Source organism: Zeugodacus cucurbitae, chromosome 5, assembly GCF_028554725.1.
Source record: "Zeugodacus cucurbitae isolate PBARC_wt_2022May chromosome 5, idZeuCucr1.2, whole genome shotgun sequence".
Taxonomy (NCBI): Eukaryota; Metazoa; Arthropoda; class Insecta; order Diptera; family Tephritidae; genus Zeugodacus; species Zeugodacus cucurbitae.
This window is the reverse complement of record NC_071670.1, coordinates 33,299,923-33,313,980: the sequence shown is the minus strand read 5'-3', so window position 1 is coordinate 33,313,980 and position 14,058 is coordinate 33,299,923. Positions and strand designations below refer to the sequence as shown.

Here is a 14,058-nt window from a genome sequence, read left to right as displayed (position 1 = left end):
GAGCATGTAAAATTCATTGGCTATCCGTGCGCGTAAACAATGGCCGAATAAAGACGACAAAAACACGAGTGAAGCTACAATAAAAATAAACACAAAAACAGCAAATAGGATTAAAAGGAAACATTAAAACCAATTTCGAATTGCGCGTAAACAAGATAACGGAAAGCAATAAAACGCCCGAAGTCAGTCACACAGACAGGCACACGCAGCAATCAACAGTGAGCTCGCGCTTCACACACAGCGGCATACCGTAAAATGCCAATAGCAACCAAGGCGGACACAAAGCAAAATTTACAGCAACAGCAACTATCAGCCAACAACACCATGACCATGCACGACGACAACACTGCAGCAACGCATGCCAGCAGCAGCCACAACACAACCACAACAGCAACAGCAACAGCCAATAATTCACACGCCGCCGCCGCCAGCAACCTCAATAATAGCAGCGCTGCCAATTTAAGTGGCGGCATTTCATCGCTGCCGCCACTACAACCGCCACCACCTCCACCGCCCGCGCTAAGCAGCGGCAATCTGAGCATACTGAACGGTAGCATTGGCATTGCCAGCGCTCACGCTCACTCGTCGCACGCGACGTACGGCCATGCACCGAGCGCTGTCATGGCCAGCGCCACCGCCGCCGCCGCCGCTGCCAATGCGAACAACTACAGCATGCCGACCTACGCCAATATTACCGTTATTCCCTCGAATATAGCTGCCGTCGCTGCGTCGCACGTTCAAACAGCGAATGCCGTCAATGCCAATCCGCCCATAGCCGTTTTCATGGGTGGACTGGCTGGTGGCGCGGTAGCGACCACAACAACGGCTGCCGGTAGAGGTGGTGCTGGTGGTGGTGCCATTGCTGTGGGTAATACAACAAATGACAACAACAACAATATGGATAATACAAGCGAAGAATCGAATGCTGTGACAATTTACAGGTAAACACGCAAGCAAAAACAAAAGCAACAGCACTACTAACTGTAATTGCGGGGAGGGATAAAAAGAACCATATGTTTGTGGAGAGCATTAAGCGTACCAATTTTTTCGGTAATTGAAACCAACAATTTCCTGTTCCAATTAAATTTTATTGCATGCCCTGCGTTGTTGAAAGTAATTGAAAAGTTACCGAAATCCTTATCCCTTTAATGTCCTCTTGTAATATTCTAGTACCCGTAAAACAAGAAGTTCAAATTACTTAATTGCTGGAGTAAACAATGCATAATTTAAATTTTATTAAATACATTATTTATAAACAAATATTTTTGGTTTTAAAAGAGGAATGCGTTTCAGAAAACATGAATGAAAATCAAGAACTAAGCCAATACAAATACATACGTTTCAAACCGCTGACCGAACTGGCAAAACCTCGAGTTTTCACTAGAGATCTGAGAACAGAAATCAGATCGTTAGAGTATGATGGATACAGAAGAATTCTATACACTATCCATGGAATATTCCTATCATATTGATAGATTTACATATCACAAAATATCTAAACTTTCGTCTTTTGAAGGGATATTACAACCATGAAACATATGCATGCAATTTGAGTGACGTCCTTTCATAGAAACCATAATACATTTTCAGCCTTGATGACATAATATGAACTATGGTTCCCATAAAAGATTATGAAAAGTTTCTTCTTTCTTATCTTATCTTTAAAATATAATCTTATATCTATCTTCTAATATCTTATCTTGTTATGAAAGACCAATTATTTAAACTAAAGTTACAAGTCTCAAATATGTTCTTTCCTCTTTAAATATTGTTCAAAAATGAACAGGAGTCACTTTTGTCGCCCGGGAGAATGTTCAAAAATGAACATGTGCGTATATATTTAGTTTTTTATTACTCTACATATTAAGAATATTAAATAAGAAAAATATAAGAACACATACAGTCCACTGAACATAAATATGTATGTTCAAATATATTTAACGAGCATACATACATACATACATATAATACATACATTTATATATGCAACGCACATACATTTATATGAGGCACGCATGCATCTATATGCAACATGCATGCACTCAACAAACACATTTATATGTATGCACAAGATAACCTATTGGTTATAAAAATACATTTGGCAATTGCTTGTTTGCATTTGAAATAACCCCTTATCGTGCAACATATAAAATATACATATAGACATACACACATACATATATAATTAGTTCTTAAGATAATTCTAAAATTTGTATATAAGTAAGTAAAAAACCAAAATAAAATCAGAATGAAATAATTTCTCAATAAAGCTAGACTATCATTTATTTTCCCCCACCAGCGGTAAGAAATATTTGACACAGCTAGTTTTAACATTTGGTCCTTCGAGCCGGATAGAGAGATCCGGAGCCGAAGAGAGATCCAATTAAGAAGGCCTGCTATTAGAATATAGAGGCACCTATTACAAAATTTGGTCTTTAGAGCAGAATGTGAGCTCAGACAAATAAAAAGACCTGTATATAGAAGAAATACAGGCAAGAAAAAGTCCTATACATGAATTAGGCAAAAGACAACAAAAAAAAAAAAAAAAAAAAAAAAAAAAAAAAAAAAAAAAAATCAATTGAAAAGATTGTATGTAAAACGTATTTGCGAGAGACAATACGCATTAGTTAACTGTTATTCAAAGAATTACAGCAGCTGTGAGTCGAGGCACAGCATGATCAACAAGGCGATCGAAACAAAAATCCTCAAATTCTTTGAAGAAAAAGAACAGTTTGTTTTTTATAAAATTTTAATATAAAAAAAAAATATATGGAAGTATACCGCATTTGTTGTAGAGTTGGGAGACAACAACAAGCATCCAAAGGAATGGATACAGGGGCAAGAGCGTATAGCCCAAACGAAAAGTTGGCAGACCATTTATTGCAAGCAATTGAAAAAAGATCAGAAAGAATTATATCTATAATTGCAGAGGTAAAAGCAAATATATATATTGCTGACGAAGCTGCACTTGAAAGGTATGAAATTCAATTACAACATTTTCAAAACCTCGTGGAGCAAAATTTGGATGAGTTATCATATAAATACGACGAGAAATTTATTTATATTGAAGCAGAGGAATTACTAGTTGAAGTCGCCGAAATTGTACGAATGTTGAAAATGCAAAGGGAATTATTCAACATTAAATTTTCGAGCCAACCTTTTAAGGCTCCAGCTACTAGTGGTTTTGACGCTGATACAAAGGATAGTGTCTTTGGTCAAACCAATACATATGACTCAGATCCAGAAATGCAATCAAATAAATTTTCGAGCCTAATTTTCAAGGCTCCAGCTAACAAAGGTAAGGTGGAAACTAATGGTGGAAGTACTTTTGGCACCGCTACTACAGTTGGGTCCAAGGCATATGACGATGGAAATATGCCACTGGAGAGACTTGCCGGTAATGAACAACCAACTAATGACAAATACACATTGGAGAAAGTCACCTACCCTTATGGTGATAACCCAATTACAAAGGACCTGAAAAGAAACGACGACGCAGATGCATTACATGTCAAAAAAGTAGCAACACAGAAGGAAGATGTTACTACTTCTTCAAAACGTATCACTGTTCACAGCGAAATTTCGTTTCCGCATTATATGCTGTCAGAAAAAATGTTCATGAAAGAAGAACTTATTTCAGAAAGTTCTTTAGCAGAAGAATCTCATGAATTTCTTTTATCTGAGGAAAAAACAAATAAATTGGTTGAAGAAGAAGAAAAATATACACAAGGAGTTATTACTGAAAGTAACCAAATCGAAGAAAATATTGAAGATAAAAATGTCCAGCAATACAGAAGCAAATCGTGCAAGAGCTGGAGAATAACAATAACACCGATTGTGGCAACGATGATTGGTGGAGATATTCGTGGTAAGAAGATACCAGACAACAATACAACATATAGGAGGAAAAATAACATGCTTGATTCACGAATGAAAAAGAAATACCACTATGTGAAAAAATTAATATATAAAAAGATGATAACATTACTGAAGATAAGATCCAATGCGTTGGAAATTGATAAGAAGACATTATTACAATCTACAAGGAAACGTCGAGAACCATTTGAACTTGCGAAATACAGTCAACAGATTTTGTTTGGAAAAGTGGATGTAGTAACAACCATTTGGGAGTTACTAATACCATGGCAACTTATGTTGGAGCAGGAGCACGATGCACTAACCGCTACAAAGGCGTTATTCTTGCGGCTTCACAAAACTATCACACACAAATGTTAATTGGGGCATCGGTAACGACGAGGCGACGATTACAAACTGATTTCATCTATCCAGCAGTCACTATTGTCGCCCGGGAGAATGTTCAAAAATGAACATGTGTTGGCGTCAAAAGGCCACACTTAGTTTTTATGCAGCAATACATATATATACATTTTTTATTACTCTACATATTAAGAATATTAAATAAGAAAAATATAAGAACACATACAGTCCACTGAACATAAATATGTATGTTCAAATATATTTAACGAGCATACATACATACATACATATAATACATACATTTATATATGCAACGCACATACATTTATATGAGGCACGCATGCATCTATATGCAACATGCATGCACTCAACAAACACATTTATATGTATGCACAAGATAACCTATTGGTTATAAAAATACATTTGGCAATTGCTTGTTTGCATTTGAAATAACCCCTTATCGTGCAACATATAAAATATACATATAGACATACACACATACATATATATTAGATAGTTAAGATAATTCTAAAATTTGTATATAAGTAAGTAAAAAACCAAAATAAAATCAGAATGAAATAGTTCTCACTCAAGCTTGGTGTTTCAAATATTTTCCCCGACCCGCGGTAAGAGGTATTTGAAATCAGCTTGTTTTAAACAAATATAGCTGTTGGGATGTCTTACGTAAGCATAAAACTAAAAAGAACCAATAGCCGAAAAATACTAATCCAAATGAATTCCGGATCAATGTCCGTAACATTAAAATGTTTAACGTCTACACACACCCTAAATTCGCAGCGATAATATTAAGCAATTCATGAAAAGAGTATTGAACCTTAAAACCTGTGTCAATCATCCCAAAATACTGTTATAAGAATATTGCAAATAAGAAGCCCGACGTGCATTGAGAAATAGGAGTGATCCTTGTGCAATTACTGTAGTAGAATAAACACATGTTTATCTAGACTAGAACTTACATATTTTCTGAATACAAAGAGTACCAATGTGACACTACTCAGATTTTAAGGGTGTTTTTCAGGCATGTGGCTTACAAGCAGGAATAAATCGCATATTATTAAGTGTTATGGCCAAGAATTTAACATTATTATAAAGATAAATGTTTGCCATTATGTTTTTAAAATTATATCTTGTAAATACTCCCGCGGCAAGCTCGAATAAATTCCAGCCGAGAGGCACAATTTTCGACCCCTTATGTCAACAATAAACGTAGTTCCAGAGGAGATCTGTTCATTTTGAAATCAAACCCCAACTGAGTATATGTAAATGAAGTTACAGCTGTCAAAAAACCGACTCCAAAAAGTATATATTCATGTTAAGAGTTTTAGACTTTTAAATCATTCCTTTACAAACTTAGACAATACATACTATCGGAGAGTAACCAAAGAGCCCCTTAGTTCTGTCGAACATGACTAATAGACATACGACAGAGTTATTCCCGATTTACTGCGCTTTAAATCAGTTCCAATTTGGGGGTGTCAGACGGCAGCAAAGCGAGTTATAAACTCTCATAAACAGCTGATTGGCAATAATATTTCCATTTTGGTAAAAAGAAATTGGATATAAAGCAAATATTGCGGTTGTTAGCCGCACAATTAATGCAAAATCATTAATTACTAAAAAATATACATAAATACGTTATTATTAGAACTTCCATTTTAGAAAAAAATAGTTATTTCATTGCATGCGTATGTTTTTGTTTACATTTAATTGAAAAACAGCTGTCAGTATTGCATATTTTCATTCACAATAGATAAAAAGAGGCCATGTTTAACAATGTTGCCAACGAAAATGGCACGAACTCCCTCTACCTCTCTAAAATTTTGAGGATTAAATGGAAGTTAGCAAACGGAGTGAACTGAGATATCTCTCGAATTAACCCCGATTAAAGCAGTTATTCCGAATTAACGCCACCGTCTGTCAGGGGTATAAGAAAACATTTATTATTGATTTGTCGAGATTAAATCAAGTTTGAGTCTAGTTATGACGCTCGGTTTGGAAAACTTTCGGTCTAGTGGTTAAATAAAGTCAGACACCAGATGCATAAATACTCATACGATGCTATACACATGTATATGATCTCATCTCCATCCAATTCCATCGATAAACCAGTGTAAAGAACCTAGACGAGGGAATATTATATTGCAGATGTACATATATGGTTTGCAGAGATCTTTCTCCTAGTGGTTTACTCCTTAGTAGATATATGAGAAGAAAATTTTCTATTATTAATCAAGAATGCGACTTATTTGTTTTTATATCGTGTTACTGACTTAACTACTGTATTTTCTAAAGCCACCGTATGTTAATTTGATATGCCATCACAATCACTGGACCTTTATGTCGAGTTACCAGAATATATTCTTAAGATAACAATCAGATAGGTTTGTAGCGAGAAATCGTTTTATGGTGGGTGCAATTAGTTGTCTCGAAAAAAAAACCAAACCCTCGGATGCCATTTGAAAAAATTGTCTGAAGAAAGGCGATACTTTCTCATAGATAGTCTAGGTTTCCCTATACCGATGCTTAAGCATTTCGTCTATCATATTTTCAATAAACCGGGTGACTTTGAAATCTTTTGACAAGCTCAAAGGCTTCGTTGATAGGCAAAAGTGGGATTCTCGAGACTTTCGACACTGAGGCGTCGTAACCTAACTAAATCGGACCGGATGAAGTCATATATATAAGGAACTTCCAAATTGGTTTCGGTATACATATGTATACTTGTACTATAAGTTGTGATTGACAGTGAAAACCATTGATACATGACAAATACTTTGAGGTAACTTCAGATAAAGTTTCTAAATTTCAATATGACAGCGACACTTTCAAGAAGACTTTTTGATTAAAATTTATTGTTTTGAAAAGAATACTTTCCAACTATGTACATGACAACTTGAGCACCATTGTGAGTTATTAAAACTTTAGTAAGCTCAAAAAAAAAATTAAAAAACATAAATAAGTAACTTTTCGTGCTGTTCACAGAACTCACAAGGTAATAACTACAAACACATAGCAGCAATGCACGACTGCCACCCACTAGGCCTCCTGCGACTTTAATTTAAAATGTAAATTAAAACGATGTCATCACGGCCACCGCTGTTACAGTTACAGTTATGAGATCCCTAACTACATTTGCTGACAGCAGCAAAAAATCTGCCTACAGATTAACGCTGAACTGTTGCGGAGCCAACAAGCGGATTTCGCTGCGGCTACCTTAAGCACGTAGCAACTTACGTACTGTGCTCGCGTACGGTTCACCGCTGCTAATGAAGTTGTAGTGAGTGAGCGACATTGACTGTCGTGCAATTGTGCCGTAATTGCAACATTGTAAAAACAAAAACAACAGCAACTTGTAGTTGACAGTAGCTGAAAATCGCAGAAAAACACTTGCATTGCAACAACAAAACGCTTTGGAGCGCGTATCTACTGCCAGTAAATGCATGTTTGTGTTTGCGTGCAATTAAACCAAGTGCAATTAGCCGCATAACAATAATTGCCGCTGCAACATGACATGCTGTAGGCGAAAATGTTGCAAAAACACAGAAAAAATACAACATAACAACAACAATAACAATCATAGTAGCAATCGTTTTAAGTACTCATGCAAATATACTTGCGTGATCACACACACACTCCCATACAAACATATACAAACATGTGCGACACATGTAGTCTGTGCTTTAAAGTTGCAATCTACAAGCTGCCACACTCGCCTGCCATGCATTTAAAGTATTTAAATTATTTAAAAATCAGCTTTAGCCACAGAAACCATTTTAATGCTTCGTTAAATCACCGACACACAGAAGCCTTGTGCTCGAGCACATGCCCGAGCGTGTGGGTGAGTGAGTAGGTGTATGTGTAGGGACGTTTGCTACAAATTAGGGCAGCAACGAGGTTGCAAATATGCACTCAACACCGTTAGTTTACAAAAACACGCACGCACTCACACGCTAACGACCACAAGCGCATATTTACCACAAATTGTCAAATTAGTTAGTGATTTTTTTTTTACTGAACAAGCAGCCATGGGTTGGTTTATTTATTTTTGTGGAAATTAGAGTCATGTGATGCATGAATAGCAGCAAATTAAAGCTAAAACGATTAAATGAAAGTTTAAACTCACTTCAGACAACAAGGCATTTAACGGAAATTGAAGCAATTGAGGAAGCAATAAATTTGCACGAATTTTTCGAAGAAGACAAGCCTGGTGAGAAAAAGTCAGTTGAAGGGGACCCAAACGAACATTTGGATAAGACCGATTTTTAGAAATTTCAAAGCTGTCGCCAAATGGTTTCCAATATATAGCTTTTTTGAGTCACTAAGTAAAAGATTGTTTGTCCTCAGGTCTCAAGAAAATTCCCCCTGGAAAGAAGAGAATAATGAATGAGACATACATATTTTTGTGCAAAAAAAAATCGTTCAACCCAGCTGGTTTAAAAAAAATTTGAAGATTTTCAAAATATATGATAATAAATATCAATTTTATCAAATTTATTAGAATATTCGTCTGGAAGATGAATGAATTAAGATATATTACTCATTTCTGTATACATGTAATTCCTGAAAAAAAAAAAACAATTTCAATAGAACTAAATATTCGGCGTAGAGGTACGAATCTACCCCAGTCAAATAATTATTTGTGTATTTCTGCTTTTGTTTATACTTCTTGTTCACTGTTATTTTTTGGATTTCGGTAAATGTGGAATAGAAGGTTGATATGTTACCGTTACTATGCAACGAAAATTGTTTCATACTTTTCTCGTTCGTTGTACAGTTACATTAAGAATGTGCTTGTGAATTGGGTATTGCATAGTAAATATTTATATGTGCAAAATCAGTTTAGCGGATCTTTCTTACTGATAATGTCGCAGCAAAAACTTTTTTGCTAAAATTTGTTTTCAAAATTATTGTAGGTGCATTAACTTAATGAATTATTAAAAATGTAATTACATTTATTTAACTTTAAGCCTAAAATGCCTCGTGGTACTAGTTTATCAGCCGAGGAACAAGTAATAATCATAGGAATGCATGAAAGCGGTTCCAAAGTTTATCTAGACCAAAGCGACATCGGAACTGTATCTCAAAATTTCTTAAAAACCCCACTAGTTATGGTATAGTGCGACGCAGCGGACGAAAAACAACATTGATGAGCGGTGCGAAAGGTTGAATCGACGGCTAGTAGTTGCGGACTTGATAAGCAGCGATCAAATATGGACCAGTTAAGACAGAAAATCATAATAAATATAATTTTTCCAATTAGACATAAAAATCAGTTTCTGAAACACACCTCCATGGCACCTAAACCAACGCTAAAGAAATACACAATAAAGCCCATTTGAGGTTTGCAAATAAATACCAATTCTGTGCTTATGAGTGATAGAATACGGTCTTTCTTCTTCTTGACTGGCGTAGACACCGCTTACGCGGTTATAGCCGACAACAGCGCGCCACGTATACCTCCTTCTGGCAATTTGGCGCCAATTGGTTATACCAAGCGAAGCCAGGTCCCTCTCCACCTAATCCTTACATCGGAGTGGAGGTCTCCCTCTTCCTCGGCTTCCACCAGCGGGTACTATACTTTCAGAGCTGGAGCACTTTCATCCATTCGAACAACATGACCTAGCCAGCGTAGCCGCTGTCTTTTTATTCGCTGGACTATGTCTATGTCGTCGAATAACACATACAGCTCATCGTTCCATCGTCTGCGGTATTCGCCGTTGCCAATGTTTAGAGGACCACAAATCTTGCGCAAAACCTTTCTCTCGAAAACTCCTAGTGTCGTCCCATCGGATGTTGACATCGTCCACGCTTCTGCACTGTAAAGTAGGACGGGAATGATGAGAGACTTGTAGAGTTTGTTTTTGTTCGTAGAGAGAGGACTTTACTTTTACTGACTGTTTGTTTGACGACAGGAGATATTTCGATTTGTCCTCGTTCACCACCAGACCCATACGCTTCGCTTCATTATCCAGTCTGGAAAAAGCAGAGCTAACGGCGCGGGTGTTGTTTCCAATGATATGGATATCATCGGCGTACGCCAGGAGCTGTACACTCTTGTAGAAGATTGTACCTTCTCTATTTAGCTCTGCAGCTCGTATTATTTTCTCCAGCATCAGGTTAAAGAAATCACACGAGAGTGAGTCACCTTGTCTGAAACCTCGTCTGGTATCGACCGGCTCGGAAAGGTCCTTCCCGATCCTGGCGGAGCTTTTGGTGTTGCTCAACGTCAGCTTACACAGCCGTATGAGTTTTGCGGAGATACCAAATTCAGACATCGCGACATAAAGGCAGCTCCTTTTCGTGCTGTCGAAAGCAGCTTTAAAGTCGACAAAGAGATGGTGTGTGTCGATCCTATTTTCACGCGTCTTCTCCAAAATTTGGTGCATGGTGAATAACTGGTCTGTTGTTGAATACGGTCTTTAGTGACGAAAAAAATTAAATTTGGTCGACCCAGGTCATTGCAAAAAATATTGGAGAGATTCGCACCAGGAACGACGGTCCTACTACAAGTGATGTTTTGGAAGCGGTACCTTGATTTCATGGGCTGCATTTTGCTTTTGTGGAAAGCTACCTACATGTTTTATATTCACTCAAATGAATTTGCTGGCAATATTTATGGCATATAACTGGACATATTCAAAGGATAACGCTTCCATACACACGAAGAACATCTTTAACGACCGGTAAATTCCGGTATTACAATGTGCAGCATTGAGTTCGAACCTAAATCCTATTGAGGATCTCTGGGGGAACCTCTCTACTCCTTTTTTCCAAAACGGAAAGCAGTTTGAGACAGTACGTCACCTTAATTTAGCCATAAAGCAAGAATTTGCCAATATTTACCTAACTATTCTACAGTCAGTAGTTAATTCTCTGATTAAGCGGCTTAATTAAGTTTTAAAATATAAGGACAATTCTTCTGACTATTAAAATAAACATTTCTTTCAGTTAAACTCAAATGTATAGGCTTTACTGGTAAAAATAGTAAAATGCACATATAAATATTTACTATTAGCCTAAACTTCAATTCTGTTTTACAGTTTAAAAAATATTTTGAAATTTGTTAATTTTTTGTTTTTTATATCGTATACATTAATAATAACAAACCTGCATACTCAGAAATATTTTGCAATTTTGTAATTTTTAATTTTTTTTTTTGCAAAAAGTTCATGCACATATAATTATTTGACATTAATAATAACAAACCTGCATACTCAGAAATATTTTGCAATTTTGTAATTTTTAATTTTTTTTTTGCAAAAAGTTCATGCACATATAATTATTTGACTGAGGTACATATATAATACATTTGAAAAATGAGAAAATATATAACAAATAGTTTGATTACATAAACCTGAATAGTCTGACACCTCTTACAGTTATTCTACCCGATAATATTATAAGTCAATAGTTAATAATAATAAAACAGCCTTCCAACCTACAAATAGGTATTCTTTGTAATGAAAAGGTTAGATGGTACTTGAAGATATTAACATTAAAGTGCCGATGACAGAAATATAATGGTTAACAACCGTACAATAACCTTCATTATCTTTTAAGCTAGATTAAGAATGATATACATTTTAAGATTAGTCAGTGCAAATATTTTTTTATTGTCTAAGGATGAGATGAAATAGCTGGTAGTAGGCTTTAAAGAAACTAATATTTTAATTAGTGCCTGAAAAGGCATACCGTACAAAGGTCAGTAGTCGATTAAAAATTTTATTATTGCGGCTTGTGCAAATTTCATTTTATAGTCTGTGAAGAAAATTCTAATTATTTTAAAATATTGAAAATATAATTATTATAACACCCGTACAATAAGATTTCCCTATACTTTTTTTTGCTAAGGTTGGCAAGCTAATTGAACAAACTATTCACGACTAGGCTTTACATATAACAACACAAGGCAGGCATTATCTGCAAATAGGCTGCCTCCAAAGAGTAATTTGTAAATATATTATAAAGGGCTTTTCAAAAGGGACGCTAAAAAAGTAGACCAATAGGGGTAGCAAAAGATGCCATATTTTTTCCCGCTCTTTTGGCATTTCTCTTTAGTAAGGTTTGCCATTGCATATACTATCTAACAACGAGTCGATATAAATAAAATTTATTACCAAAATTCGGAGTTAGTGGCCTCAACTTTAAGAGCGGTACGTCCAATTTATGGTCGTCATAATCGTCCTGTCTGACCACTCAATGATAACCGAATATTTTTGGCCCAAATTTTATGATATAGACTTGGACAATATTTGGTTCCAACAGGACGGCGCCACAAGCCACACAGCAAAAGTCACATCTTTCAATCTAATGTGGAAAAAGCTTTCATCGAGCTTTCATAATCAGAGCTTTTATCCAGACTTAGAGCTTTCATTATTCTACAAAGCTATCAACTACAATAATCACTGTATTTAAAAACTATTAAGTAATTTCGAGCACGAACATTCCGTACCATTTAATATAACTGTCTGCTGTATAAACTCAATGCCAATCAACTGGGCAGTGCGTCGAGCCACCGGTCAGTGTGTCAGTTTAAGCCCGTATGAACAGTCAATAATAACATTAAATATTAAGCAAGTAAGGGAAAATTATATTTGCAAACCACTTAAGTGCGAGCGTAAAAAGTCATTCGAAGGATTACACTTTTGAGCCGCGTGTAACGAGAGCACCGCAGCACAACCTACGCGCTTCTGTCAAGTGCCAGCAAACGAAAGTGGCGTTGGCGAAGGACACAAACTGAGTGACGGCGAGCGGCAAAAGTTGAAAAATAAAAAATGAAATTATGATAGGTATTAAGTAAAACAGAGATGTCAATCTGTGTGGCAAGCAGAAATTTCAGCCACGCGATTGGACAAGCGAGCGAGGCCAACAGTAGCTGGTGCGTGCTATCAATGCGACACACGGGACCCGTTGGCGGTTAACTATTGGGTATTTCTTACTGGTCTATCCACTTCCACAAATATTGTATATTTTCATATTTATTGAAAAAATAAGAGGATTTTGTTTAGTGCTTATATTAATTTCTGTCGAAATTTCGTTTAATTACAGGTGCCGGGCCCCAATAGCGTCACTCGACTGCATGGAGGAGTTCAGTGGTACGGGAGGTCATCTTGATTTCGGTATCAAATTTCTCACTACCAATTTCTGCCGCTTGTACTCGTGTTCTAATGATTAGTGTTCTCATTTCTTCTCATGTTTTCGTGTGTACTCGTGTTTGTTCAAGTATTTGAAAAGCAGAAATTTTACATTTCATTAATTACTGTTTTGTAGAGAAAAAACCAACCGATATTTGAACAAATTTTGTTTTTACGTTTTTGTGTTTTTGAGAAACTTTTCCGTTTCTCTCTACGTAATTACAGTTTCTTTATTAACTCATTCATTCATTAATCAATTCATGCATCAATTAATCAGTATTGTTGTTGTTCAAATAGATACATAGCGCAAAACTAGGTAAAGTTGTCCAGTAATATTGTAATTAATATGAAATATATGACTTGTAAATTGAGGTTATAATTTTTATTTCACCAATCGACTCAACACGCACATGGAAAAGTGGTATATATCACTATGTCCACTCTCAATTTAATTTATTATCGAGACTGAGTGTAAATTTTTTTGTTTTTGTAATCAACTAATTATAGTTCGCTTACACACTAACTATTGTCAACATAAAGTCCACCAAGTCCAATATTTCGTGCACACAATTCTACCACACCATGTTTGTTTTTATTGTTTTCATGTTTTCGTGTGATTAAAATTAATATTTGCACGCCACTGTACACGCTGCTCGTAGCAATTGGTCGCTAACTCATATGTTTG

General features: G+C 35.9%; 1 protein-coding gene across 3 annotated transcripts in view; it reads left to right on the top strand.

The window, feature by feature from the left end:
* The window catches only part of LOC105213906 (uncharacterized), a 117,449-nt gene that overhangs the window by 100,971 nt on the left and 2,420 nt on the right, over positions 1 to 14,058 (top strand). For 2 of the 3 annotated variants that reach the window (XM_054232445.1, XM_054232444.1), the window contains exon 5: positions 13,288 to 13,358. In XM_054232445.1, the coding sequence (XP_054088420.1) occupies positions 13,288 to 13,358 (71 nt within the window). The remainder of the gene's footprint in view (positions 1 to 13,287; positions 13,359 to 14,058) is intronic. The other variant, XM_054232446.1, reaches the window with a different exon arrangement.